Source organism: Lycorma delicatula, chromosome 2 (genome assembly GCF_047948215.1).
Source record: "Lycorma delicatula isolate Av1 chromosome 2, ASM4794821v1, whole genome shotgun sequence".
NCBI lineage: Eukaryota > Metazoa > Arthropoda > Insecta > Hemiptera > Fulgoridae > Lycorma > Lycorma delicatula.
In genome coordinates, this window is record NC_134456.1 from 142,894,939 (window position 1) to 142,922,221 (window position 27,283).

Genomic DNA, 27,283 nt, shown 5'->3' on the forward strand with positions numbered 1-27,283 from the left:
AAAGTTATTTGAGAAGCAAATTTAAAACAATTACTAATTAACTTCATATGTTTTTGTAAAATTTAGTCATTTATTAGATTTCATACTGCTTGAGTATATAATTCAGTTCATGTATTTTATACGTTATGTTAAAAATTTCAAGTTGTTAACATTTCAAACATCCAAGTTCAATCAAAAGATTTGAACTTGTTTACACTGTTCAAACTGAAAACACATGTACTTATCAACAAAAAAATAATAATTCGAGCACAATTTTTAAAAATCACGGATACAGTTAAAAATATTATTTCTTAAAACATCACTATCAAAACAGCTACAAGATCTGGAAGCATGTGAATTTTTTAGCAAGTGAATGTTTTATTTAAACTGGGAAGTTTAAATTATTATCTACTGAATATAAAGGTATATTATTATAACTTTTATTAGTTGAACCTCATATTCTGTAAAATTAAAAATACCTATCTTTTTAATTTTAGCAGCCTTGAATTGATTCACTAAACAACCCAGTAGCTTCACATTAGCTAGGTAGATATTAACAAATATCTAGTGAGTAATATGTGCTTCTTTACTCTTAAACACTTCACCTACATGACTTGGCATCAATTCAACAAGCATACTACAAATTATTTTTGATTTCATCTTCATAAAACCATACCAATATTATTGCATTAATGAGACTGATTTTTGAGTACAATTCATTTTTGAGGGTTGTTTTTTGACTGTTGCCCAAGAATTTTCAATCAGGTTAAGTCTGGGGAAGTGCTTGGCCAAGGGAGCACTTTAATATTTCACTCTTCAAAATATTTTTCCACTTTTTTGGCAATATGGCATGGCAACAAATCTTGTTAGAACACCATCCCTTAGAGGAATTTGTTTTGAAGTTGTGTCACAACAATTTCCTTTGGAATCTTGATAATATATCCATGACTTTTCAACATACCATCAACAGGAAGTAATGAACAAGAACCTTCAAATGTAAAAAACCCAAAAATATTTTTTTCTGGGGAGGTTTAATTGGTTACTGGACATGATTCGGTGATATATTTTCATTTGATGCTTTTCTATTGTATGGAACCCTTTGCCCATAAACATAAAAATGTGACGCATCAGATAACATAACATTTTTCCATCTTCTTTGGCCCACAAGAGCCTTTTTTTGCACATTTCTGGTGTTAAAAGCTGTTTTTTAGCTGGCTGACAAACTTTCTGTTCAGCTGCAAGAAGTCAGCATCTAACAATTTTTACATGTATATCTGTTCCTTTGGCTGCTAATTTTTTATTTAAGTTTACAGCAGATAGTTTTGTATCATATTTACTTTTTCTCACAAATAACCGATCCTGTGTTGGAGTAGCTTTTCTTTTACAGTCTCGTTTGCTTTTCCTCTGATGTGAAAAGAAACCAGTTAGTTTAAATTGTTTTAAAAAAACATTCATTCTCCCTAGTCCAACAACATACTCAGAATCTATTTGTCATCATGTCATACTGGTTTGCTCAGAAAGAGAAACAATTTTTGAATGCTTTCTTGGAATTATCTCCATTACATTCAATTATATTATATTCAAGCCACAGAACAAAAAATACAAAAATATGATTTTGTAATAAAAAATTAAATAAACTTTCACAAAACACTATTTATAGCATGAGAATTGCTAAATAACCAAAAAAAACAATAACCTTGCATTACACAGACAACATAAAGAATGGGTGTGGTGAAGTATGTAGCCACAACACAAAAATAATAAAAAACTTTCTTCTATTCAAATTAATTTGCACGCTACTGCAGATTTCCTCTTTCTAACAAAGTACTTTTCTACTTCATCAACCAGGTGTTGACTAGTTAGCATGCATGATTTGATTAGTGCCAAATCTTTTCATTTTTCTAAAAATGTAATTATTATCATCAGTCCCAGCATCTATATATTCTACTTCACTACTTTTTCTCATTTTTCCAACGCTAATCCCACATCATGGTCCACTCTTTTCTTTTTCATAATATAATAACTGTAATCTGTACCCTGTGACTTAATTATCCTTCCCTACCAAACTTCACACTTTGCAAGAATATTTAATTAGTTCATAATCCTTCTGAATTTTCTAGTTTATCTAGTCAAAGTTATGGTAGGAAATTACAGATAGCAGTTTTCAGCTTTTTTCATTCTTCTCTATCATTTCTATTAATATTTTCTTTTACTCTCATTATTTTCCTTTGCAACATTTTTTTACCTTTCTGTAAAGTGATACTTTCTCTCAAAGATTTAGACCAGTATTATTTTACCTTTAGATTGAATTTCTAATGGTACTCGTGTGAGTGATGTCATGTCTACCTATAATTAATAAGGTGTTAGTTTTCCTTTGCTTTCCACTTGGTTAATGATAAAAAGGTATAAGGTATGACTTGACAGAAAGGGTTTGTAAGAAACCAAGAGCTCCTGTGAGCAATCACCTGGACTTTTTCTTCCTTGAAATTGATCTTACCATTAACATTATCTGGTCTTGAGTTAGTTTTGAGAAGTCATAATTGGAGGAAGAAAACTCTTAAGCACTGATGTATGATGTCACAGAAGTCAAGCTCTTGTGTGGCTGTCACCAAGGGCATGAATTCTAGAGTTGTCCTTCACTAAATTCATATCCTTAAGCCAAAATCAGAATTGATGAAACATGTAGACCTGCCTGTCACGTAAATTTGCATCTGTTTGATGGAAATTCCTACAATTGGCCGTGCTCATTAACACCTTCAAACTGTAAATTTGTGTCAAGAAACAACATCTGAATAACTCTCATGGGTGACTCACCATGTTAACAGTTCTGGATAACTAATCAAAAAACAAAACTTGAAAATAAATTAACTATGAAACAAAAATGTATTTGATGCCAAATTCAAAAATTCTTAATTGATTAGTACAGTTAAACTGAAATATTTAATCTTGCAGAATTGTTTACAGTTTACGCAAACAGAAATAAACAAATGAGCTTTATGAGTCTGGTTCTCAGGTACGAAATTCTGTATGTTTCAGATTCTAAGATAATACTTTACTTATTCTTCTAAGAAAATCATTCACAGATAAACTGTTGTTCATCCCAGTACTTATGTTTAAGGAAATATAATTATTGCAAAATGGCTGCACTAAGGTTTTGTGTTATCATATCTACTACAATTTTGTGAGTGACATTAGAGCTTTGTACATGCCATTATGAAAAGAAAAAAAAATTGCATATAAAAATAAATTAACTGAAAAAATTAGAAATAGAGTGATTTTTGTGTTTTTCTTTTTAACTAAATTTATGGGTACTTCTTACTAATTACTTTTTATTATGAGTTTGCCCTTAACAGTCAGAAATTTGCAATACAATTACATAAAATCATCATTTACCAATATCTCATAGACTTAAATCACAAATCCATCAATATTGGTAACAACCTAAATATTCTAAAAATACACAAAAAAAGACCTTAAACTTTAACATAGTTAAACATAATCAACCATATCAAGTTACAAAAACACATGACGAAGATATAGTAAATGAATAGACATAATTTCCAAACCAATATAATTTTCAAACACGTCTGCCTAATTCAAAAAAATATTGCCAGTAGTATCAATTGAAGTCAATGGCAGCACAAGCTCTGAAGGTAATAGTAAAGATGGCAAAAAGCATTTTATAATTTTAAAAAAACTTTTATTATAAAACTTGTTTGGTTTGTCGTTAAGAGCATTAATATTTTTAAATAAATGTGTGCTGTGGTTATAGAAAATGCTACTCATTTTATAAAAGTGATTATAAATTATTATAATTATTAAAATTACATAATGAAGTCGAGAAGTTAAGATATTTTTTTAAAAATTATATGAATCACTTTTACATTACATTTTTAGGTTTTATTACGTTTACAAACATCCGAACGACTCTAATAAGCTAGATGCTAATTGATTAATTTTTTTTTTTCTAAACATAAAAGCCTCAAATAAAAGTCTATATTACATTATTATGATAAGTGTTCTTTACACAGAAAAACATCGTACAATATTTTTTTGGGTTAATATTTTGGCGACACTGATAAGCTCGATCGCATTTTGTAGTGTCAATGTTGTTGATGCGTTGGAATGTGTTAGAGTTGTTATTGTATTATTAAAAAAAAGGAATATTGTAATGGCACAAACTGTGTAAGTTTCAGTTATTAATGATGTATTATAATACAGTATTTTTAGAGCATCTTATTTGTGAGGTGGTTCACGTAGCATTTCAACTAGTTTATTTGAAATCCCAACCTATTTCTCCATGATGATAAAAAACACATGTTGACATATGGTTGGTGTCCAAAGTGTTGATTTGAATTTTTCCAGATGATTAATCTTTTTCGTTACTGTAGTATTAGTTTAAACAAACTTATTTGAATAAATATCCTTTTGAGTGAAGTTACTGATTGATTATAAGGTTAGAAAATCTGAAACAGAATCACTGTTGATTAACTTGAGTTTAATTGCTGTTTTTGTTAAATGATCCATTTTTACTGTGACGGCTGATTTTATATTTTTAAATTTTAGGTGTACCTTTAGAGAATGTTTTATTACTAGACAAGTTTTATTAGAATTAAGGTATTTATTACTGTATTGCTAGTACTTCAAGTGTCAGTTTTGTTTCATTGTAAATTAGAAACTTATTTTTTTGTAAGGCATAAATATCTTATTAAGAAAATGGAAAGGTTTCTAATATATTGAGCTATGTTTGGTTTCATTTTGAAAAAATTCAAACAAAATGAAACCAAAGATAGTTCAAAATTAATGAAGAAGTGCAACATATATAAAGTTGTAAAACATATTCTTATATTTTATTAATCCATAAAGACATTTCACATTTATTTTAGTTCTGCCTGATTTTAGATTGTAGTAAATTTTTATTCTATTAAATTTTACAGTCAAAACTAGTTCTGTCAGGATTCAGTTGAAAATTATTAAACATTACATGTAACAAATCAGTTTTAGTAAAATGTAAACAGCACTTGTAAGCTCTTGAAATGTATTTATATTTTCTTCATGATCTAATTTTTTTGCAACTCCCAAAAGTAAAGTTCTGGTTAACATAGTTTTGGGGAAGACGCGACCAAATGCTGGGTTATTTAAACACCAAAAATCCCTTATGAGGTTTATTAACAGTTCATTCAGGTGGTTTATTGTTGAAGGTTCAACGAAATATCTGTAGATTCATGACTAACAAACCTATACTAACCAAATGTGCAGCCAGTAGTACCCACCATTTGTGTTTAGTTATGGTCTTGATGAAAGTATGTACAGTTAATTTCACCTTTAATAAGCATGGTTATGAATAGGATACATGTTATGTTAACAGTTTGAATAAAAACCTTGGTGCTATACCTTGGTTAGATGTATTTATTCTGTCTACTAACCTTGCTGGTTCATATTTAGTAGTAAATAAACTAAATTGTTCAGTTATGTTTAAAGAATATATTTTCATAATTTATGATAATTATTATATATTTCACATTTTAATATAGTTTGTATTACATTGTTGAAGAATGTATGTAATTTACTGTACGTATATGGTAAGTGTAAATTTGGACTAAACAATATTTGAATTAGATACATTGTTACATTATTAATGTAAAATATTAGCTGTTAAGAAGGCCAACTGAATTTAACAACTTATATACTTTACATTAATAGTAAGAAGGCAGTTTAGTTTCTTTATAAAATAATAAGGAGGACATGATAAATGAGTGAACAACAGTAATCACAATTTATTTTTTCTGTGAGAATATTGAACATTATACTTTTCTTGAATACTTTACCCTCACCTCAATCTTTCCAACATGAAATTTAGTGTATGGTATGGATTGCCAGAAATGTAGAATCATGTTTTCATGAATCATATCACCTGATAAATAAAACTATTTTTTGATATTATATGCACAATTAAAAGTACCACATTTATTTCATGCTACTGTAGCTGATTGGTTAGTGTCTATTTATTCTACTTCATTCAAAAATACTGATGGTCTGCTACTCTGCTTAACATTAAAAACTGACCCAGACTTGAAATTTCTGTCTTCTCTCAAGGTATGTTTTGTTGATGTTGATTGGTATGTCTGGAACTTTGAAGAGAACAGGTCTACTATATTGTATATTGTGCTAGTAGAAAGCAGCTGTATAAAAATTGAAAATACAGTGTTCAATATTGTCAGTATTTTATGTAAAAATACTGGACGTACAATAGTCAAAATAAATGTCAACATTACTAGCGAAGTAATGAATGCACAATAGTTATAACATATGCCTGGAATCTAATTCTGTACATTAAGAAACCATCTATGCATTTATTTATAATGTATTCATTTGTACATGTACATAAAACTTAAAATGGTCCAGTAGAACTAGTTATTGTATTAGGAGGGATTTAAAAAAATAAACATATTTCTATGTGTTATTTTATTTGTTGGTCTTACAATATTCTTTCTTATCTAAAAAAATTACAATGAAATGGTAAACCGTACAGTAAGGGTCTTGCAGATATCGTTTCTTCCACTCAAAAACAAAAATTTCTGTAATATAAATAAAACTGTTTTTAACAAAATGATACTGATATCAAAAAATGTAAGACACTACATTTCTGTTATCAAAATCTGTTATTAATTTAGAATTTTGTTTAAAAAAAAACACATGTTAAATATATGTAACAGACAATTTCATTTATTAAACACCTAATAATCATAAGAATTGTATTATTTCTGTAAATGTGATATGCATTACATATAAATGAATTCGAGCCGGTAATAGTTTTGCAACAAATTTTTCTATTTTTTGCTTATTATATGGAACGCTTAAACATTGTTTATTATCTATTATTGTATATCTATTTCCTATTACATATATTTAACATGTATTTTTTTTAAACAAAATTTTAAATTAATAGATTTTCATAATAGAAATGTGTAGTGTCTTCCTTTTTTTAATATTGGTATCATTTTGTTAAAAACAGTTTTATTTTTATTATAGAAATTTTTGTTTCTTGAACAGAAGAAATGATATCTGCAAGACTAACCATATGGTTTTACAACTTCATTGTAATTTTTCTGGATTCCAGTTGCTTGCAAATACATATATATATATATATATATTTTTTTTTTTTTTTGTAAAATTATGGGCAGTCAAATGTTCATTAATAACATTATGATTATTCCTGTGTAACTGCAGGGTGAAAGATTTACAACAGTTACACAAAATGTATTTTAAGTGCAGGGAATCACAGGTTTGGTGTGGTGTATTGATTCCCTCCATGTCATGTGTTAAGTATGCATGTGCGTGCACTCATGTGCATGTGCTCATGCACTTCATATTTATGAAGTATACATCATCCTTTGGTGTAACAGTAACTTTAGTTTACATAATAGGGAGGCAGGTCTGTTATGTACTACATCTTTTATTTCTGCTAGAACATATTCAATTTTTATTGAATAAACAGATTAATGAAATATTATTTATATTTGAAAGTAGAAAGTAAGGTAACATACAGGAATATAAATATTTTACCTTTTAAATAGTAATAAAATATAATCATTCATAATTTGTACTTAGTGATAATATATTGATACTTTGCTCATAGCAAAGTGAAAATATATTGTACAATTAAATTTTACCAAATAAAAACTTTCTCCAGAATTTGACCCAGTAGTAATATGTAATTAATGTAATTTTGTTAGCTCTTAGGTTCTTTCTCTTTTTCTGTTTACCCTTTGGAACCACCGTAAGGTATTACATGTGACGATGATGTGTATGAATGTAAATGAAGTGTAGTCTTGTACAGTCTGAGGTCGACCATTCCTGAGATGTGTGGTTAATTGAAACCCAACCGTCAAAGAATGCTGGTATCCATGATCTAGTATTCAAATCTGTATAAAAGTAACTGCCTAAGGAAAGTTTTTTGATTGTTCAACTTTTCAAAAATCATGGTATGATTTACAATGATAGTGGTTTAGTAGGGAAATTACTTCAAGTAACTTCTGTAAGAAAAAAAAATCATTTTCATTTTAGGTTAGAAATTTTATTCCTGCTGCTTACTTTTGTCAACCTAATACCTCTTACGAAAACCAAAAACAAATAAAATAAAAATTGACAGTTTATCTGTGAACATAAAGTATTTGAATGTATTTCAAAGCAAAATTTTGTAAGACAGTCAAACATTATTAGATTATTAAAAAAGATTACTTTAAAGTTTTAATTGTTGGAAGAGCTATTGAAGTAAAATACATTTCTGCAAGTATTAATATAGTAAGCTAGATTAAAGCTCAGAAAAGTGTATATGAACATCTTAGTTGAGATAAAGGTGATAAAACATTATTATAAGTTTGCCATAGAGGAAGAAGTAAGTAATGCTTAATATTAACAATTTTTCTGCCATAAAAACTCCAAAAATTAAAATTTGAAAAATTGTGTTTTTAAGAAGTTATAAAAAGGTGACACAAAGAATGTTTGCAAAGTTTTTTTTACAGTTGTGAACATGTTTCTGTTACTGCAGTAATTTTGAAAAATGTTATGTTATAATTCCAAAAATAACTTGAAAATTCTTCATTACTTGCCTCAACTTATTGTTAAAACACACCTCACGAACAAGCATTTACATACTCAGATACTTAACATCATATACATAAACATATAAAATCAGATAATGCAATATATTATTGTTTGCTTCAAAAAAAATTGTTTTCTTCTTTAATAATGGTACAACTTATTTAATTTAAAGATTTCTCATTGCTGGTAATATTCAGATAAAAAAAATTTATTTATATGAACAAAATACTGTTAGCGATAGTAATTCTTAAAGTTTATTATATTTTTCAACAGGGTACTGTAACATTTTTTATATTGTCTTTCATAGAAACTTGCATTCATCAACTGTTATACTGTTTGTGCTTTTTCTTTATATTACAGAACTTCTGGGGTTATTCATTTCCAGGATTATTCTTTGACACTAATGATATTTTCTTCGACACTGTAAACAGATCCATCCAACCTAGAATAATTAAATATGAACCTGAGATAAACCAAGATGTTAAGATTCATTTAGTATTTTTTTCTGTTTCAGAACAAAAATTCAATTTAAAATCACATTGACTTCACATCCTGGATTACCATACAAGGTGTAAGTCTCAATTTTAAGAACATTATCTTTTATTACTAAATTGATATTAAATTGTATTCTGTGACTAGTACTTTATATGATTTTAAAATTAAATTTTAGAAATGAAAAAAACTAAATATTACATAATATTTTATATATTTTTGTAATACATATTGTATTGTATAACTTGTGGCTCTACAGTTGTTTGTTTGAAGTTGAATTGAGAAAATCACAGGCAATATATTCAGTCAACCAAAGATTCCTCCTTGGCCCAGATGTGATTTTTTCCATGTGGTCACAGAATAAAGTCTTGCATTCATCATAATCCCTATATCAGAGGCACCCATTTTAGCTATCACATCATATAATGATGGATGTCAGTATCATATAGCGGTTTTACTTGTACCTTTGAGGAGTATGAAATTACTGTTGGTTGATATGTAAATAATTTTCCTCAAACCATTTTACAGTTTTATTTATATTGTACCACCTACTATTATCACATGCTGTAATTTTATTAAGTTTCTGTTCAACAGCATACAAAAACAATTTAGTACCTATTTATCTACAAATGTCAATAATAAGTAAAATAAAAATTAATAAACATTATTTTAATCTTAAAGGTTTTACACTGCAGGTAGGATTTTATTTACTTTACCATCAATCCTCTCACACCATATGTGATTAATTTCTTTAGTAAGATTTCCTAACATCATTGCAGGTATTATCACCAATTCAAGAAAGTAATTAGATACAGTTACCAGCTATAACCCAGCCATTATTACCTAAATTACTTTTCTATTTGTTTTTTTTTTTAATGGTGGAACTGCTGAATTTAAATTTACATTTGAAAGAATTAAAAAATTATTTACACAATTTATGTTGGTTATACGTTATCTAGTTTGTGTAGTGAATTCCAGTTTTCATTTGTCAATAGATTATTAAATTTAATAGTACTACTCTTAGTATGTGATCACTTAAATTCATTGTTACCTATTGTTCAAAGAAGAGGCAGGCACCTTTTTTTTGAAGAGAACATCTAAAGTTTTGACTTAGGCGGTGTGATCAGACACAGTTCTTTATTATCATACTATGGCAGTGACTGCTTCAAGCTGACCTTGTTAATGTAAGTTTAAAATTATTAGTTAACAGGAATGGAGCAGTTACATTTCCAAATAAATTATTAAATTCAATAATATTATATAAAATATGAATCCAAAATTCGTTTTTAAATTGAGTATTCGCAGGTTTAGTATCTGTGACTCATAGTGAGCACTGAATAACTTTTTTTGATATAAAATGTAAATACTGTGTGATGTTAATATTGTGCAGTTGTCTTGTAATCTTAAGTTACCTGTTGTGTATGATGAGTTAAGGCAAATGTATAATTTAGGTTACTAGTATTTCAAAACAAAGTGTCTCTTTAGATAGATATAGTTTGTTTTTTTACTTCACTTCAAAATTTCATATTTTCTTTACATTTTCTTGTATATGCTTTCTTGTTATTAATATATTAGTGACAAAAATATTGTTTGTCGTCTCCTGATTTTTTTTTATCACTGTTCATTTTATTTTTGGCTTACACTTTATAAACATTACTGTAGTCATATGAAATTGTACATTAAAATATATCCTTTATTTGTAAAAATTACTTACAAAAAATGTTGTGCTTAGTAAATATTTCTAAAGAAAAGTTAACAATTTTACTTAGCACGTAGTAGATTATAATTAAACCCTTAAATGCCATATTTATGCCATATATCCCTTTTTTTTGATGAATATTTGACTATAAAAACCTGTATTGACTTAATATTAATAACATTGTCAATTACTGATTAATTAAGTTCATACCTATTGCATTTTTTCACAAATAATTGATCTAACCAACTGGAAGGGGTTATTTATATATATTATTATTAATATGCTTTTAGGGCCAACATGGGACCACTTAAGTCAATTTTAATTAGATCTTTTCTGGGAAAAGTGTGTTATTTTACTCTTCCGAGCTGCCCAGTATTTCTTCATCCGTTCAGATCTTGCTATCTTTTCTTCATCTGTAAACACCCTCTTGCTTGTATTTTGTCGTTTGTCTGTCTTTTGTTTTAATCTAATGTTTTTGTCTTTTAGCTTTGTAATTTTTCCAGTTTTAATTAGCGTTGAACATGTCAAGTTTTGTACCTACAAACTATGATTTGGGGGAGCATTGATTTTCTGTTAGCATTTAAAGAAAACTGCTACAGAATTGCATCGAATGCTTGTTGAAGCTTACGGTGAGCATGCTCTTGGTAAATCACAGTGTTTTGAGTTGTTTAAAAAAAAAATTGAAGTGGTGATTTTTAAAAAAAAAAAAAGAAATGAAGAATGTGGAAGACCATTGAAAAAGTTTGAAGACAACGAATTGCAAGCATTGTTGGATGAGGATGATGCTCAAACACAACAACAACTCGCAAATCAATTAAATGTAATATGAGAAGCTGTCTCTATATGTTTAAAAGCCATGGGAAAGATCCAGAAGATGGGAAAATGGGATCTACATGAACTGAATGAGACAGCAAGAAAACTGAAAAACCAGTTGTGAAATGCTGCTCACCAGGTACAAAAGAAATTCATTTTACCTTTCGAATTGTGACAGGTGATGAAAAGTGGATATATTTTGAGAATCTTAAGCGTAATAGATCATGGGTAACTCCAGGTGAACCATAGACATCAATTTCAAGGTCAAATCACTATGGGAAGAAGGCAATGCTCCGTGTTTGGTGGGATCAGAAGGATGTGATCCATTATGAGTTGCTAAAACTTGGTGAAACCATTAATACTGAATGCTACCGACAACAAATGATCAATTTGAATCAAGCATTGTGTGAAAAGTTAACAGAATGTCAAAAAAGGCAACACAGAGTGATGTTGCATCATGATAATGCACCATCACACACAGCAAAATCAATCAAGGAAACGATTGAGGCATCCAGTTGGGAAATACTTTCGCATGCAACTTGGCTCCGTCCGACTGCTATTTAGTTGCGTCGATGAGACACACACTTGCCGAGCAGCGCTTCACTTATGAAAGTATATGAAAATGACTCGATGACTGGTTTGTCTCAAAAGAGCAACAGTTTTTTTGGCGTGGCATTCATAAATTATCAGAGAGATGGGAAAAATGTATAGCTAGTGATGGACAATATTTTGAATAAAATATTTTTTGTCATTTTCATACACAAATATCTATTTTCTGTGTAAAAATTCTGGTTTCATATTTACACCCCTGGTATACATTTTGATTGTAAAAAAAAATTGAAATGGCTTAACATGTATACATTTAACATTTGTAGCAATTTTTTGTATGTTATATTTAAAATGACTTGGCATGTGTAAGTATAGTTGGGTGACCACTACTGTTTAGATTGGTTTTGTCGTAATCTTTGTCAATAGTTCAGATAATAATAAAATTAAAATAAAAAAGTGTATTCACTTTTCACTTTGATTCTACATGGTTTGTTAAAAAAAAGTGTACCAGAATAAGTAACTAAATGTAGTTAAGTGTGCAAGAAGCTGTGCAGTTCTTTCCCTAACATATTTTCCTATTTCTCAGGTGAATGGATCGTGTTTTTTGCCAAGAATATATTTGAAGATCCACATTTAGGTCTTCTGAAGGACACCTAAGAAAAAAGCTACATTTTGTCATATATTAATAAATTATTACATGACAGTGCTGTGATTATGATTTTTGATTATTCATTCTCTTACCAAAGAAACAAAATATTGCGGCAAAAGTTAAAAATAATGTCACTGATAGATCGATTTAGTAAAATGTTTATGGCTTTTGAGAACTTTTTTATTTTCAATAATAAAGATAACTGGTGCATTGGAATTACTGAAACAGACATTAGAGATTTATTTAAAGTAGCTTATAGTTTAGAACAGTTTTGTATAGAGTTGGAAGGAAAAAAATTATCTGAAGTTTTCAGTGAAAAATTAACAGATTACTTTAAAGGGCAAGGTTGTATTAGTTGTCCCAAATTTGATGTTTTTAAAAAAGCATGTGATGTTTTATTATCAAAGTTTTTAACAGATTGTAGACTAACTGATAGTATGGTTAAGTTGTCTGTGCAACAATATCATAATTATTGTGGTGAAAATAGATTCATAACAGTAACAGAAGAACTAATTCACACTAGACAGGCATATTTAGAACTTTCAAAATTTGTTGAAGCTAGTTGTGATCCTGCAGATATTGAGGCAAGATTTATCTACAAATCGTGGTGTAACCGTTTGAATTTTAAGAGTGGAAATTCCTTGTCATTGGATGAATCAGTAATGGAAATATTGCAATCAGATGTAAAAACTATTAAAATTGTATTTTTAATGTTGTGTTTTGCTGATGAAAATGAAAATGAATTTAGCAAAATAATTAAAAATTGTATTATATCAAAACTTGTTTCACAAGTGTCATTAGAAAATATTCAAATTTGGAAATGTTTTGTTCAGTTGCCTATAGAAAATGTAAAATCAATTTTAACAGAGTTTCCTGAACTGCTAAATTCTCTTTTTGATGTAGTAACTAAAACATCAGAAAATTTTTATTGTGAATATGGTGAGAACAGAATGCAGTGGTTTCAAAAAGTTCCAAATAGCCTTTCTTATCCAGAAATTTTAAGTATGTTTACTTTATTATACAATGTAGGAGATGTAGTTAAAGTCCGTGTTGAAAATTATTTTAATTCAAAAAAAAGTTCAGAACGTTATCTGTTTTTTGAAGATATTGAGAGTGTAATTTTAATAAATGTAAATTCAGGAAAAACCAATAAAACAGAGTAGTTGTGATTGTGGATTTTTGTAGTATTAAGTAGTTTGTTGTTATTAAGAACAGGGAAACTGTAATATAATTGATTTTTTTTTTTTTTTAAATACTAACGCAATGATAACTTATGCAAAAGGTTATTCTCATGTTTACTTACGTTATTCGTATTAGGAAGAATAATGCCACTTAGAACATTAAATTGATTATCTGCATGAATTAAAACTAATTTTATTGAAAGTTAAACAAATACAAGTGAAGAAAGTATTGTACTATTTTAGATGTAATACATTTGTGAAGTACTCTATATTAATTTAATATAAATATAATAGATTGATGAGACATGAAAAAATATAAAAATAAAATATATTATCAATTTTATTTTAGCCTGGTCAAAAATATGTATTTTTCTCTTAAATTGTATATAACATATTTTATATTAAAATATGTTATTTAATTAAATGATAGACATAGTTTATATTTTGTTAAAGTTTACACAAAATGAAGTCTTTTCAAATCAGTGTTTATATTACTGTATTTAAGTAAAAAGAGAAAAGTTTGCAAGGTGCTTCCCTAAAGCTCCCAAACTGTTCTGGTATAAAAGTAAGCCTCCTTAGTTCTGCTATATAATAAATATATAGATACCTTTTAATTTGCCCTCTCCATATCCAATACTCTTCTAAACTTGCTAAATTTTTTTCATTATGTTTAGTTCCTTCTGATGTTTTTAAAAATCTCATCACTGTCAAATCCTTAGCTTTATTAATAATAAATCATTGTAATTGCATCCTGCTATTCATTTGATTTATTTTAACAAACAATAAATAGACAAATGTTTTTCGTTGTGGATTTTCTTAATTATTTGACATTTACTGTTGAACTCTTTTAGTAATTCACTGCCTTCAGAACATTATTTATGATAAACAGTATTAAAATTACATTAAACATTTTTTATGAAAGATAAAAATTTTTGAAGATTATTTTTCTGTCAATTAAGTTAAAATTAAGGGTTGAAATTAAAGAGAAAATTAAGAGAATTGGAGCGATGAAGCTTTCGTTCTGATTACCACAAATTAAGTGGTTATCTATTGCATGTCGAGATAATCCAGTAATATGTGCTGGTAGTTTTTGTACAACAATCCTTCAATATTGCAAATTTCATGGTTTATCCTCAAGGGATGGATTTTGAATTCTACTGACTTCTTGGTCATCAAGATTTAAAAGAACAACCCAATATATAAATCATCATCAAACAAATGGACCAGTTTAAAATTGTTTGAACATTTGTACTGTACTGAAACCACTGTTAAATACTTGTTTAAATTTTCTTTATATTTCTCTTGTGATTTTCCTCAATGCATATTTGCACACTACAGCATAAACCTTAATTGTAGCTTGAATGTTGCAGCATGTTGGCTAATAAGGAATGCATTCCAAAATTAAAATTAAGTTAGCTGTGTTATTAGCTAGGTGAGTCATTTGTTGTCCTGCCTCCAAAACATTTTCAGGAACTTTTGGAAAGTATCTTGCCTTCAGAAATTTTTTTTTGTAAACAATTAACAGTAAGTTAAAATAAAAATATTATAAGTGTAACTATTGTTAATGGGAAGTAAAGTCATATTTCATTTTGTACCTTTGATTTATCTATTTGTGGTTGTATTGAAGAAGTTATAAAAGCATATGTACTGCAGAGTGCAAATTAATTGGAACACAGATGTTACTAATAAAAAGTAATTTTATTTAGAAAAAAAACATACCTGTACAATTTGTGAATATCTATTAATATGGTCCTTTATTCTTATCATTTCACAACAGTACACAATTTGCATCGATTCAACCAGTGTGTTATACATGTTTTTGATTTCTTCATCATGAAACCATACAGATATTATTGCTTTAGTGAGATCAATTTTTGTGATCGAATTCATTTTTGAGAGTCATTTTTTGACTATTGCACAAAGATTTTCAATTGGGTTTAAGTCTGGGGAGTTATCTGACCACAGAAGCATTTGTTTTTCGTTCTTCAAAAAATGTTCCACTTTCTTGGTAATGTGGCCCTGATTCTTGTTACAACACTCTGTTTATTATAGGAATTTGTTTTGAAGTTGTCACAGTCTTTTCCTTCAGAATTTATATATACATATATATACATATATATATATATATATATATATATATATATATATATATATATATATATATATATATGTATCATCACTTTTCAACATTCCATCTATTGACAGTAAAATGTGAAACAACCTCAAAACATTTTTTATGGTGATGTTTAACCGATTATTAGACATGAGCCAGTGATGTATTTTTATGTGATGCTTTTCCAAAATATGGAACCCTTTGCCTCTGAACATAAAAATGTGACTCATCTGAAAACAACATTTTCTAGTCTTCTTTGGTCGTTAGCTTGTGCTTTGGCCCTTTTTTTGTACATTGTTGTATAAAGCTGCTTTTTAGCTGGCTGATGAGTTTTTCATCCAGCTTCAAGAAGTTGGTGTCAACTGTAAATCTATTCCACTGGCTGTTGATTCTCGATTTAAGTCCACAGCAGATAATTTCTTATCAAGTTTACTTTTTCTTATTAATAATCAATCTTGTATTGAAGTAGTTATTCTTTTGTGGCCACATTTGCCTTTCCTTTGAGGTGAAAAGGAACCAGCTTCTTTAAATTGTTTTAAAATAGTATTCACTGTCCATAGTACATCACACTCACAAGCTGTTTTTCATTGTTTCCTACTGGTATGCTCAGAAAAAGAAACAATTTATAATCGCTTTCTTGGAGTTGTGTCCGTTATTATATATTCAAGGCACACAGAACAAAAAGTACGAAAATATGATTTTGCAATAAAAAATTAAATGAACTTCACAAAACACTATTTATAACATAAAAATTGCTAAAAGTAACCAAAAAAAATAACTTCACATTACACAGAAACTTAGAGTGTGTGCAGTCAAGCAGTGTAACCACAACATAGAGATAAACAAAAAAAGTTTCCTGTGTTCGGAGTAGTTTGCACACTACTGAACTTGTAATTAATAAAGCATTTTTTTCTTTGTGTACAAAAAAGAGATCATATTAGATATTCATTTTTGTCGTCATTTCTGTGGTTCAACTGTACCACATCTAGCTCGTAGGTGTTAGATATAAAAACAGTCAGCTATATGACATTTATAAATTACCCCTGAATAGAGGCAGTACATATAATTTACTATTGACAGAAGGTGATGCAAGATGTCTTTATGATGCTGATTTAAATGAAGGTTTGTTTATATGGGCTGTTGCAATGAATGTAGAAGAATTTTAATATAAAGTTTTCAGTGATCAATTACGTATGAGCTAAATTTACCCCATTCAGTTTCATCAGAATTAAGAAGTTAATTTTCCTGAAGTTTAAAATAAAGATAATTGTTTTAATTGATGGCATAGGTAAACAGACCTCTTTATGTTAAGGTATATTAATAGAGGTTTTATTCTTGGTATGACCAATCATTCATAATGACTTGTAAAAAGAATATGAAAAACATGTGGTTTTCTGTATGTTGATTTGGTAACAGCAGGTTGGCTTACGTGAAATCAAGCTAATTTTAATGATTGAAATGAAACTGTTGTTTTGTTGCTATGATTTGTTTATTTTGTGAATATTAATTAGTTTTATTTTTAAGCATTTATGTTTGTTTATGTATATTTTTAAAATAAGTGAACGTGAACATTAGAAATATTATAAACACAATTTATTGAGAAAAAGTACTAAAATTGTAATTAAGTACAAAGTAACCATTAAAATTTTAAGTAATCTATTTTTTCTTAATAAAAAATATTGTTACAGATCTTTCAGTGTAATTCAAAAAATCAGGGTAAAAACTAAAAAGTTTCTCCGTTTTCAATAAGCGACTAAAATTTTACCTTATTATTAGAAATTTTCTCATACCAGAACAAATCTTAGCGTGCAAAAAATTATCATTGTAATGATAATTTATAATAATACAATAATAATTTTATCATTGTAATGTTATTTAATGATAATTATTGTCAAGGTTAAATTTTGAATTAATTGCTCAATAAAATATGTATTTATTAAGCAATAGGAATACTAACCCTAATTTCAGTAACAGTTATTATTTTACTATACCATAATCTGTACCACTTCTTTATTGTTCACTATTCTTACTTACTAATAGTGAAAGTTACATTCACACCATTATTTGAACTGTTGGTTATTTATGTTACTGTTAATATTAGATAGATCATTTCTATATATAATTTTTTAATATCGCATTTTTTTAATTATCCATTAATAACATGATTTTTTTAAAGTAACCAGCAAGGCTAGAATTACTTTAAAAGTCAGCTACTGTCTGCAGATCTTTTTATTAAACAACAACCATAAGGCATAGTTTATGCAGTTTATTTTTAGTTAATATTTGTAATTCATTCAGTTCTTGGCTTGAACAATATAAATTCTTACATGGTGAGAATTGCTTTTTGGGAGAGTAAGAGTTTTGGCTTTATCTATCAAGCATATTTCAGCCTCTGTTTTGGTTTTTTGTGCAACTCCCTGTTAGGAAACAGTCACACTGACAGATTAGCCATCCTATAAGTTCTAAGTAAAAAATCAACTGTTTATCAGCCAGTAGAAGGTATATCAAACCAGTATAGCAATCGACACAATTATTAAGTTAACCAAGGAAAAAGGTGTAAGGGAAAAGGTGTGTCAGGAAGTGGACACTCGACCCACAAAAGGATTTCCTCTAATCAGGATAGTTTTCAGTCATGCCACATTTGTACCCTCATTCTCTTACTCTTTTGTTAATTACGCCTATCATGTTTTTAATACTATTCATAAGTCATTCTGTTATTTACATCTAAATACCATCATGTTCACATCTTTCCCTTTGTTAGCATTTCAAAGCCAGCAAACAAGAAAAGAAACTTATTCAGAATTTTTCTTATAGATTTTGGTTGGTGTAGATTTTGTTAATAAATACTTTTCCAAAGAATGGAACTTTTCCAAATGGTTATCAGAAAAACCAGTGCACATGTAGCCAAATTATTTCTTTTTTGTTTAAAAAATTTTTGTCATGTTATTTTGAAGAATTAGAAAGATTTCTTTATTATTGTTCCATTTTAGTTAACACTTGTTCAGTACTGCGCTCATAGAATGTTGATAAGATAATGAAAAATTTTAACATCCTACAAGACTAATTTTAAATTCTTTAAAGGTTTTGCTTATAAAGTCATTACGCATTAATATAATAAAAGCATTTAACTAAACTCCTTAATTGAAAACATGAGTTGCTATTCATTATTATTATTAATTTAATCAAAAATCTTCTTGTTGTTTATTTATTTTTTTTAGTAAAAATTCAGTTCATTTTTTCTTTGAAGGATGGAAAATTTATACCTCTTTAGAAAAATGTAACTGATGAGTTAAAAATTACATAAAACACACGGTTCTCATAATATTATTTGGTATACAGATAAGTCTCATACACCATATGCTATAATTCACTGGTAAATCAGCAGCCAGTATAGCATTGAAGAACTAGCCATCATTTAAAAATGCTGAGCATTTATCATATGGTAAAAAATGTCATTATCATATTTTTATATGGATGATAAGTTTTAATGCTTTAAGCTTGAATTAAAACCTGTAAGCTTCATTTTTAAGTTTAGGTGTCTGTAATAAAATTAATTACTTTAAAAAAATAGACGTGTATGTATACATCAATCTGTTGTTGTTTGACATAAAAGATATTTCATAATTTTCTGTAAACAAGACTCCAAATGGTGCAGAAAATTTAATTGTATTCCTTAACAGTTGAGTAAGAAAAAATCAGTACTCTTTAGTAGTAAGTAATTAAATCTGGTTGATTGTCTGTTTTTACTTACAGAACAGGTATCTGTAATCATATATGAATTTAGACAATAAAATAATAATGTTTTTCCATAATGATGAGGCAACCATGCACCAAACATAGACACAATATCTTTTGACCCTGATCCTCCCCTCACCAAGAGTCCAATAGCTTTCGTTACCTCTCAGTCTTTAGCAGTATTATAGTAAGTGATGATACGTTTTCCTTTCTCATTGAATAAATGAAATCTATAGAAATATTTCACAATGCCGGTTTTTTTTTTCTCTTTAACTGTGAGAATGCCACGAAGTTATGGTAAGCTCCAGGAGTATTTTGGAACTGTCGTTATGTCAAGAGCCCAAGTTTTTTATTGGCATAAAATGTTTTCTGAAGTCAGAATGTATGTTGATGAAGATCACAGTGGATGATCATCAACCTCATGAACAGGGTTAGGTTAACACACCCAGATTGTGTGAAATTGTATAATTCAATTGAAGATTGACATTGGAAATGATTGCAGAAAAAGTGAACATCAATTGGGAAACTTTTGCCAAATAATAACTGAAGATCTGTGAATGAAAAAGATCTCTGTGGAAGTGGTACCCAAAAATATCACAGAACAACATCAAGACTTGCAAAAAGATGTAGCAGCTGATCGTTCATTACTAGTGGAACTCAACCCATAATTATTAGATTGTGTTATCTGTAGTGATGTTATCAGTTGTGTTATCTGAGTTTTGTTCTAATATGATCTAGAGATAAGCATCAAAGTTTGCTATGGTGTTAATTGGAATTACAAAGATCAAAATAAGTTTGCATGTCAAAATGTAAAGTGAAATGCACATTTATGTGCTTTTACAAATTCTAAGGGCTCATAGTGAATGGGTGCCTCTTGAAAAAACAAAAAACAATAATATATCAGTATTTCTGCAAAAGAATTCTAAAAAAAGTCCTTGAAAATGAGTCTTCTGTATCCATTCAGATATTGTTGATAATTGGATTCTTTATCGTGATAATATGCCATTGTCTGTGCAGCAGTTATTTTTTAGTTCAAAAGGCTTTTTATTACTACCATAGCCACCTTATTCACTGGCATTGCCATCACTGTGACTTTTTGCTATTTCTGAAAGTCAGATTGGCAATTAAGGGATCCATTTTCAAACAGAAAAAGATAACCAAAGGGCTGTAGCAAGGGTTTTAACTTTATAAGGAGAGTTTCAGATGCTACGAGCAATAGCAAAGGATTGGAGTAACTTGAGCAGGCAGAAGGAGATTACATTGCAGTTGACTAAAAACATATATAAATTTTCTTTTTCAAATCCAGTCTCATTACTATATTGTCTGACCTGGTATCTCATTCTTAACAAAAAGTATTACATTACAACTTATGAATAAACATTTGTAAACTGTTGCAAATAAAAAAAATGAAAACCTTAATTGTTTTTATTTAAAAAAAACATTAACAAAACAAAAGTAAACAACAGAACATTTATAAATAAAAGTAAATTTAAATCTGCTTTTGCTTTTATCTAAAATATAGCTTAAAAGAAAATTTTATTTTACTGTAATTCTCTATTATTTATTCTTCCAAATTCATCTTTTCCTGTCAGCTCTTCATTATGGTATTAAACAAGCTGTACCATACCATAGTATTACTGTTATGAATTAACTTTTGATCTATTAAATATTAAAATGTATATAGTAAACTTAATTTAAAGTGCTTACAATTTATTTTTTTTATTATAACAGCCAGTAAGTAAAACTATCAATATTAATTCCATGAATTGTCAGAGATTACACTTGATGTCATTTGAATTTGAATGCCCCTGTTATCAGTGTACTTTTATAAACAGTTATATTTGCACCGTTTGTTAGTTTTAGTTTTATACTGTTTGTAGACTCAATGTTCCTGAAAATGCACCTTTTACGGCTGTTATAAAATATGCTGCTGAAGAATTTAAGGTGACTCCAGAAACATCAGCTATAATTACTAATGATGGTGTTGGAATTAATCCTCAGCAAAATGCAGGTAAACTTAGATTATTTAATATTAAATATGTCTTTATGAAGTGAATTCCTAATTGATATCGAAAATAATAATGTTTATATATTATATGAAATAATTGTAAGTTCATTAAGATAACAAATTAATGCATTACTATAAAATAAACAATTTAAAAGGCATTAATACATTTAATGCTCCAATTCTTTGTTTTCTGATACCCGTAACCAAAAATGTATTAGTCATTGTTAGTTTGACATAATGTACGTACTTTAAGACCTAACAGGTGTGTGATTGGCAGTAAATTGAGTACAAATTTCTGCATGTTTAACTTATGCAGCTGTTAGTATTCAAAATATATATGTATTTTTCATTGCAATAGGTATGGTAGATGTAAGCAGCAGTCTATTTAAATAAGTAACTGAACCTTTCCTTTCATTAATTATTGTGGATTTTCTTTATGAAAATTATATCACTAACAGTGCAAAATTCCCCAAAATTAACATAGTTTTTTTTTTTTTGTATGTATATACAAAAAAACAATGGGAGTGTCTCATGAAGAAACCGATAAACTTTCAGGAGATGTTCTACCAGTGAAAATAATGAAAAGCTCTTATAAACATAGATCTGGAAACGCTTTGTTTTCTAGTTAAGGGCTACCAAAAGATTTCGCCCCGATTTCAGCTCTTCTATTAGAAAGAAGCCCTACTGTAATTTTTGGGACCCAAATTAAGGACACCAAATTAAAGTTGGTGATTTCTTATGTAATTTGAGCCAAGAAATTGGTTAAAACTGGTCCCAGAACTGTAACTCCAGTAGTTTTTAAGATATCCAATGTAAAACACAAATTTTGGTGTTGAAAAACAAGTTTTCTTTAGGTTTGTAGTACAGTAGCTTTATTGACTAATAAATGCGAAAGATTTAGTAACAAAACTTGTAAAAATTTAATTCTAAAAAGATAATATAGCTAATAAAAACTTTTAAAAATCAGTTTTTTATTGAAACAAAACAGATGAAAAATAGATAAAGAGTTCTATTATTCTGTCTTCCTCAGTAGAACATATCCTGAAAGTTTCTTCATAGTACACCAGTATATATAATACACATATGAGGAGATATATTTGTATTCATGTATTATATATTACAATATAATATAAATGTGACAATTATTCATGTCACATGAATAATTTATTTATTTAATTTTAGTAATATTAAAATTATTATTTTAATATACACTTTCTTAATATTTGCATTAGAATTTTGGCAATGATAAAAAAAAAACTAACAAAAAATATAATATGGAGATATCTGTCTCCTTCAACTCATTTAATAAAATTGATTCTGTACTTTTAGTGTTACATATACTTGTGAAGTAGAACTGACAATCTTATATTGTAATTTTAATACAATTTATACCAAAATAAAAGCGTATTTCTTACTTATTTTTTTTAACATAAGCAAGCTTGCTTTTAACATGTTCCTAAAATAACTAATTTTAAAGTACATTAAATTTACCAACCATCCTTATTGTTAAATCATTAAACTGATTGATTATATCAATCAATTTGTGTTCCCACCAATTTTTACTTTTTTTTCAGTTGAGAGTAGTTTTCATGGAAGATGTTCCTTCAGACTCAGATGAAAATTAGGTGTAATGTTCAAGGAAATGCTTACTGACACTTGTTTATAGAAAATTACACTTATCACATTCTCTTATAAATTCTTAATGGATTTCTGTAAGTGCCTTTTGCAATGTATTCAGAAATTGAATAACTGGTCACACTTTTATTTTGAATAAATTTTTAATAAAAAGATTTTTGAAAAGTGACTACCATAATCTTACAAGAAACAATAATGATGTACAGACACTGCCACTGATATTAGAAAGTTTAGTAAAATACATGAGATTTAATGATAGATCTTTATAGCACTTGTGACTAAATGACAGCATTTGTCTACCTTTCTTTAGAAATTACTTTAATAAATTTAATTTTAAATGTAGCAAAGAGTGAGAAGATGATGTATTTTTTGTATTATGGTAAGAATAATAATGTACAAACGCATTTATAGAATAAAGTATATTTTCAGTTTATTAACATACATTTAATTTAATCACAAAAATGAATATTAAAATTTTTGTTGTTCCTTTTTCAAAATTTTTTGATACTTCTTTCTTTCATAACAGATAGAATTTGTTGAAATTTCAGTGATACCTCTCATTTAAACAGTTTTATCAAGTTGCGAATGTATAATTTATATTATAAGAATTTTGCTGTTTATTAATAAGCCTGTCTGTTCTGTTGTGGTAGGCTATATTTATCCCATTCCAAATAGGAATGTCTCATCTCTTTTAAGAAATATTTTTTTACTATAATTGTATATTATTCAGACTTTTTTTAGATTAAGGTTAAACCATAAGTATTATAAATCTCAAATATTCTATTTTTTGTTTATAAGAAAATTTATTCTAATAACCTGAACTGAAGCAGGGATAATTATATACATGTATAGATAGATAGATTTGTAAACACCTCATAATTGTTGCTCTAAAGTTTAGTGATTTAACTAACTAATAATAGCTAATAATAACCAGCTAATAATAGCTGGAAATTTTATTTTGTACTGGAACCATCTTCTAAAAGAGATGTTCCTCCAAACGGATTAATGTTAAGATGATATCGTAGTTTTCTTCAATAATTATATGATTAACGATCAAGTGTACAAACTTGAAATTAATTTGGTGTGGAAGCTTAAGAATGTGATGAGAAGAGAAAAGAAAGATTTATTTTTTTTTTATTTTGTTTGGATGATAGATGAAAATTAATATTTTTAATCTACATCCTTTAGACCTGACATGCTACAGATGATGAACTGATGAACGATTAGTTTCCTTTTATTCTATTCAAAATCATAGAGAATAGAAATATTTTTAAAAAGAATTACTGCAATTTATAACATTTGATTCATATTAATGCATCTGTTGTGATATAATGGGTATCCATGTTGTGCTTATGCTTGTAAAGCGTGCATGTTTGCCATATTATTGTCCACGTTATTTTCTTTTTTTTTTAAATAAACCAAGATATTATACTTGATATTTAGTCTTTGGTTAACTACAGCCTTACTACCAATTATTGCTGCGTATCTGTTTTTTTTTTTATTTTAGAAATTAACTTTGTATTCCTTTATCCTAACTACTAACAGTAATAAAATTTGCATTGAAATGTTTTGTAGATTTATATCCAGTTGATGTCCTGTAAACAAATTGTACACCAAATTTTCTCTTTCAAAATTTAATTTTTATTAATAATATTACTATTGTATTGTTATTAGCTGTTAATTAAATTGATTATTTATTGATATAATCACTGTAATCAGGCTTAACCAAAATAATGTTCACTAATTAAATAATGTTAAATAAATGTTTACTAATAATAATGCTCAATTTATAGTCATATTTTATTTTCCACAGTTACAATAAAAAAGTATTTTTAAATAATTATATACAACTTTTTTTTTGGAAACTTAATGATACATAAAATACTAATCAGAGCATACATTTAAATTTATTTAATTTATTTAAAAATACTTTTTTATTGTAACTGTGGAAAATAAAATATGAGTATAAATTAAGCATTATTATTAGTAAACATTATTTAATTAGTGAACATTATTTTGTTTTAGCCTGATCACAGTGATTATATCAATAAATAATCAATTTAAATAATTGATTATTTAAATTAACCCAACCTGTTCTCTAAAATTTGTTTAGAGTTATTGTCACTCTAGTCACATCTGATATTCATCTGTATATATTTGTTTGTTAATTAATAACTGTAAAGAATATTGGATTGATTAAATTAGTTTATTGTTATTATTAAATTGATCATTTCTTTATATTAAAATACATTTAAAGTAATTAATTATGCATTCTTATTCTATAGGAACTGTCTTTATGAAGCATGGTGGGGATCTCCGGTTGATTCCTAGAGATCGAGTGGGTTCTAGCTGATTTTTAATAGCTGGTTTAATTAAAAGAAAATATATACATATTTTTTGGATTTTCTTATGAACATCATGTATTTGTTTTAAAGTTAAAACAAATACATTTTCATCACTGAATTCATGTTAATATTTTAATATGAAAAAGCATGTATAGTGTATTATTTTATTTTAAGGTAATCTTTTGTTAATTGTTAAAATGTTACTAACATAATGGAGTTATTTTATTTTTATTTTTTTGTACATTTTTGTTAACTATGTGTAATGCATATTAATTTTATTTTATTCCATATTATTAATTTAAATATTATGTGATGTTTTACTATAATTTAATAGTAATAACATTATAATATTTATATTCTTTTAAGACTTTAAAATATTCTTTATGTACTGTCTGACAAGAGCATACAGTCTTCAAAAATATTTTTTCCTGTGATTTGTTAATTATATGAAAGAATAAAATTTGTAAACTTTATTTTAAGTTGGTTTTGATTTATGAGGTAATTGTAACATTTTTTATTTATCAAATATGAGTTGGAACTTATCAATTTTTTTCTCACCTTATCTTTGAATGTTTTATAAAATAAAACCAGAATATATGTTTTTAATTGTGAAGAAAATCTCTCAGATTTTGTGTTAATATCTAATAATATTTATGTGTGTTAATATCTTATATTACTTTTATGTAATTCTCTATTCTTGTACCTTATCCTCTCAGCGAATGCTGGTTGTCACTCTGGAGATTATAGTTCTATTCACCACTCTCCTGAAAAGAGATGTACTGAACATTCCGATTCATAGTCTACAATTTTTTAGCCATAATGTCCTCTGCCTGAATCACTATATCCTGGTATCTTTCTTGGATAACTAGATGTAACATGGAGTATTTATCTGGATATCGCTTGATGTAGCCAAATTATGATAATTTCTGGATTTTGAGTGTTTGCACAATCTCTTGTTCCTTTTTCATCTGGCTCCAAAGCATTTCATTCGTTACCCAACCTGTCCAGTGCGCAGAAGACCTGTAAGACCACATCTGAATAATTGTTTCGCTATTATTTACATAAACATTTGTTTTCCTTTTTATAATTAAAAGTAAACATTTTATGTAAAATAATCGCAATAAAAAATTTAGACCAATTTGCTAGGGAAACATTTTTCCTAAGATACAGTAAGATAAAAATCATATTTAAATTTAATAATTATTAGATATAAGGATTGAATTGTACCTTTATATAATGTTTAAAATTTTCATTATGATTTGATTAATTATATTAGAAAAAGCCGACAACACAGTTGTAGGTCTTTTCCACCATGTGGCTTTTTTCTGATCCACATCTTACCTACCCACACACACACAACTTAATTTATAATTTTATTTAAACATGATATTTTTTGTACATACCATATTTCATTCGCATTGTTGTGGCAGTACTAACGGCCACTTCAAATAATTTTTTACACTTTAAATAGTATTCATTTA

General features: G+C 27.6%; 2 protein-coding genes across 2 annotated transcripts; both read left to right on the forward strand.

Annotated features, from left to right (window-relative positions):
• The first annotated feature begins 4,031 nt into the window (after positions 1–4,031).
• On the forward strand, positions 4,032–26,473 carry Ufm1 (Ubiquitin-fold modifier 1). The gene is made up of 4 exons (XM_075356388.1): positions 4,032–4,164; positions 9,098–9,154; positions 21,695–21,825; positions 25,743–26,473. The coding sequence occupies exons 1-4, from the start codon at positions 4,151–4,153 to the stop codon at positions 25,808–25,810; spliced, it is 270 nt and encodes an 89-aa protein (XP_075212503.1). The 5' UTR covers positions 4,032–4,150; the 3' UTR covers positions 25,811–26,473.
• LOC142320268 (uncharacterized) lies at positions 12,729–14,236 on the forward strand. Its single transcript, XM_075357969.1, has one exon. The coding sequence runs from the start codon at positions 12,851–12,853 to the stop codon at positions 13,946–13,948; it is 1,098 nt and encodes a 365-aa protein (XP_075214084.1). The 5' UTR covers positions 12,729–12,850; the 3' UTR covers positions 13,949–14,236.
• Positions 26,474–27,283: the final 810 nt, after the last annotated feature.

Excerpts from the sequence above, each read along its gene's own strand:
- Ufm1 (XM_075356388.1), top strand. Across the intron at positions 9,155-21,694 it reads CCTGGATTACCATACAAGGT|ACTCAATGTTCCTGAAAATG; the intron begins GTAAGTCTCAAT and ends TACTGTTTGTAG. Across the intron at positions 21,826-25,742 it reads TAATCCTCAGCAAAATGCAG|GAACTGTCTTTATGAAGCAT; the intron begins GTAAACTTAGAT and ends CTTATTCTATAG.
- LOC142320268 (XM_075357969.1), top strand. The coding sequence starts at position 12,851 with ATGATTTTTGATTATTCATTCTCTTACCAAAGAAACAAAATATTGCGG.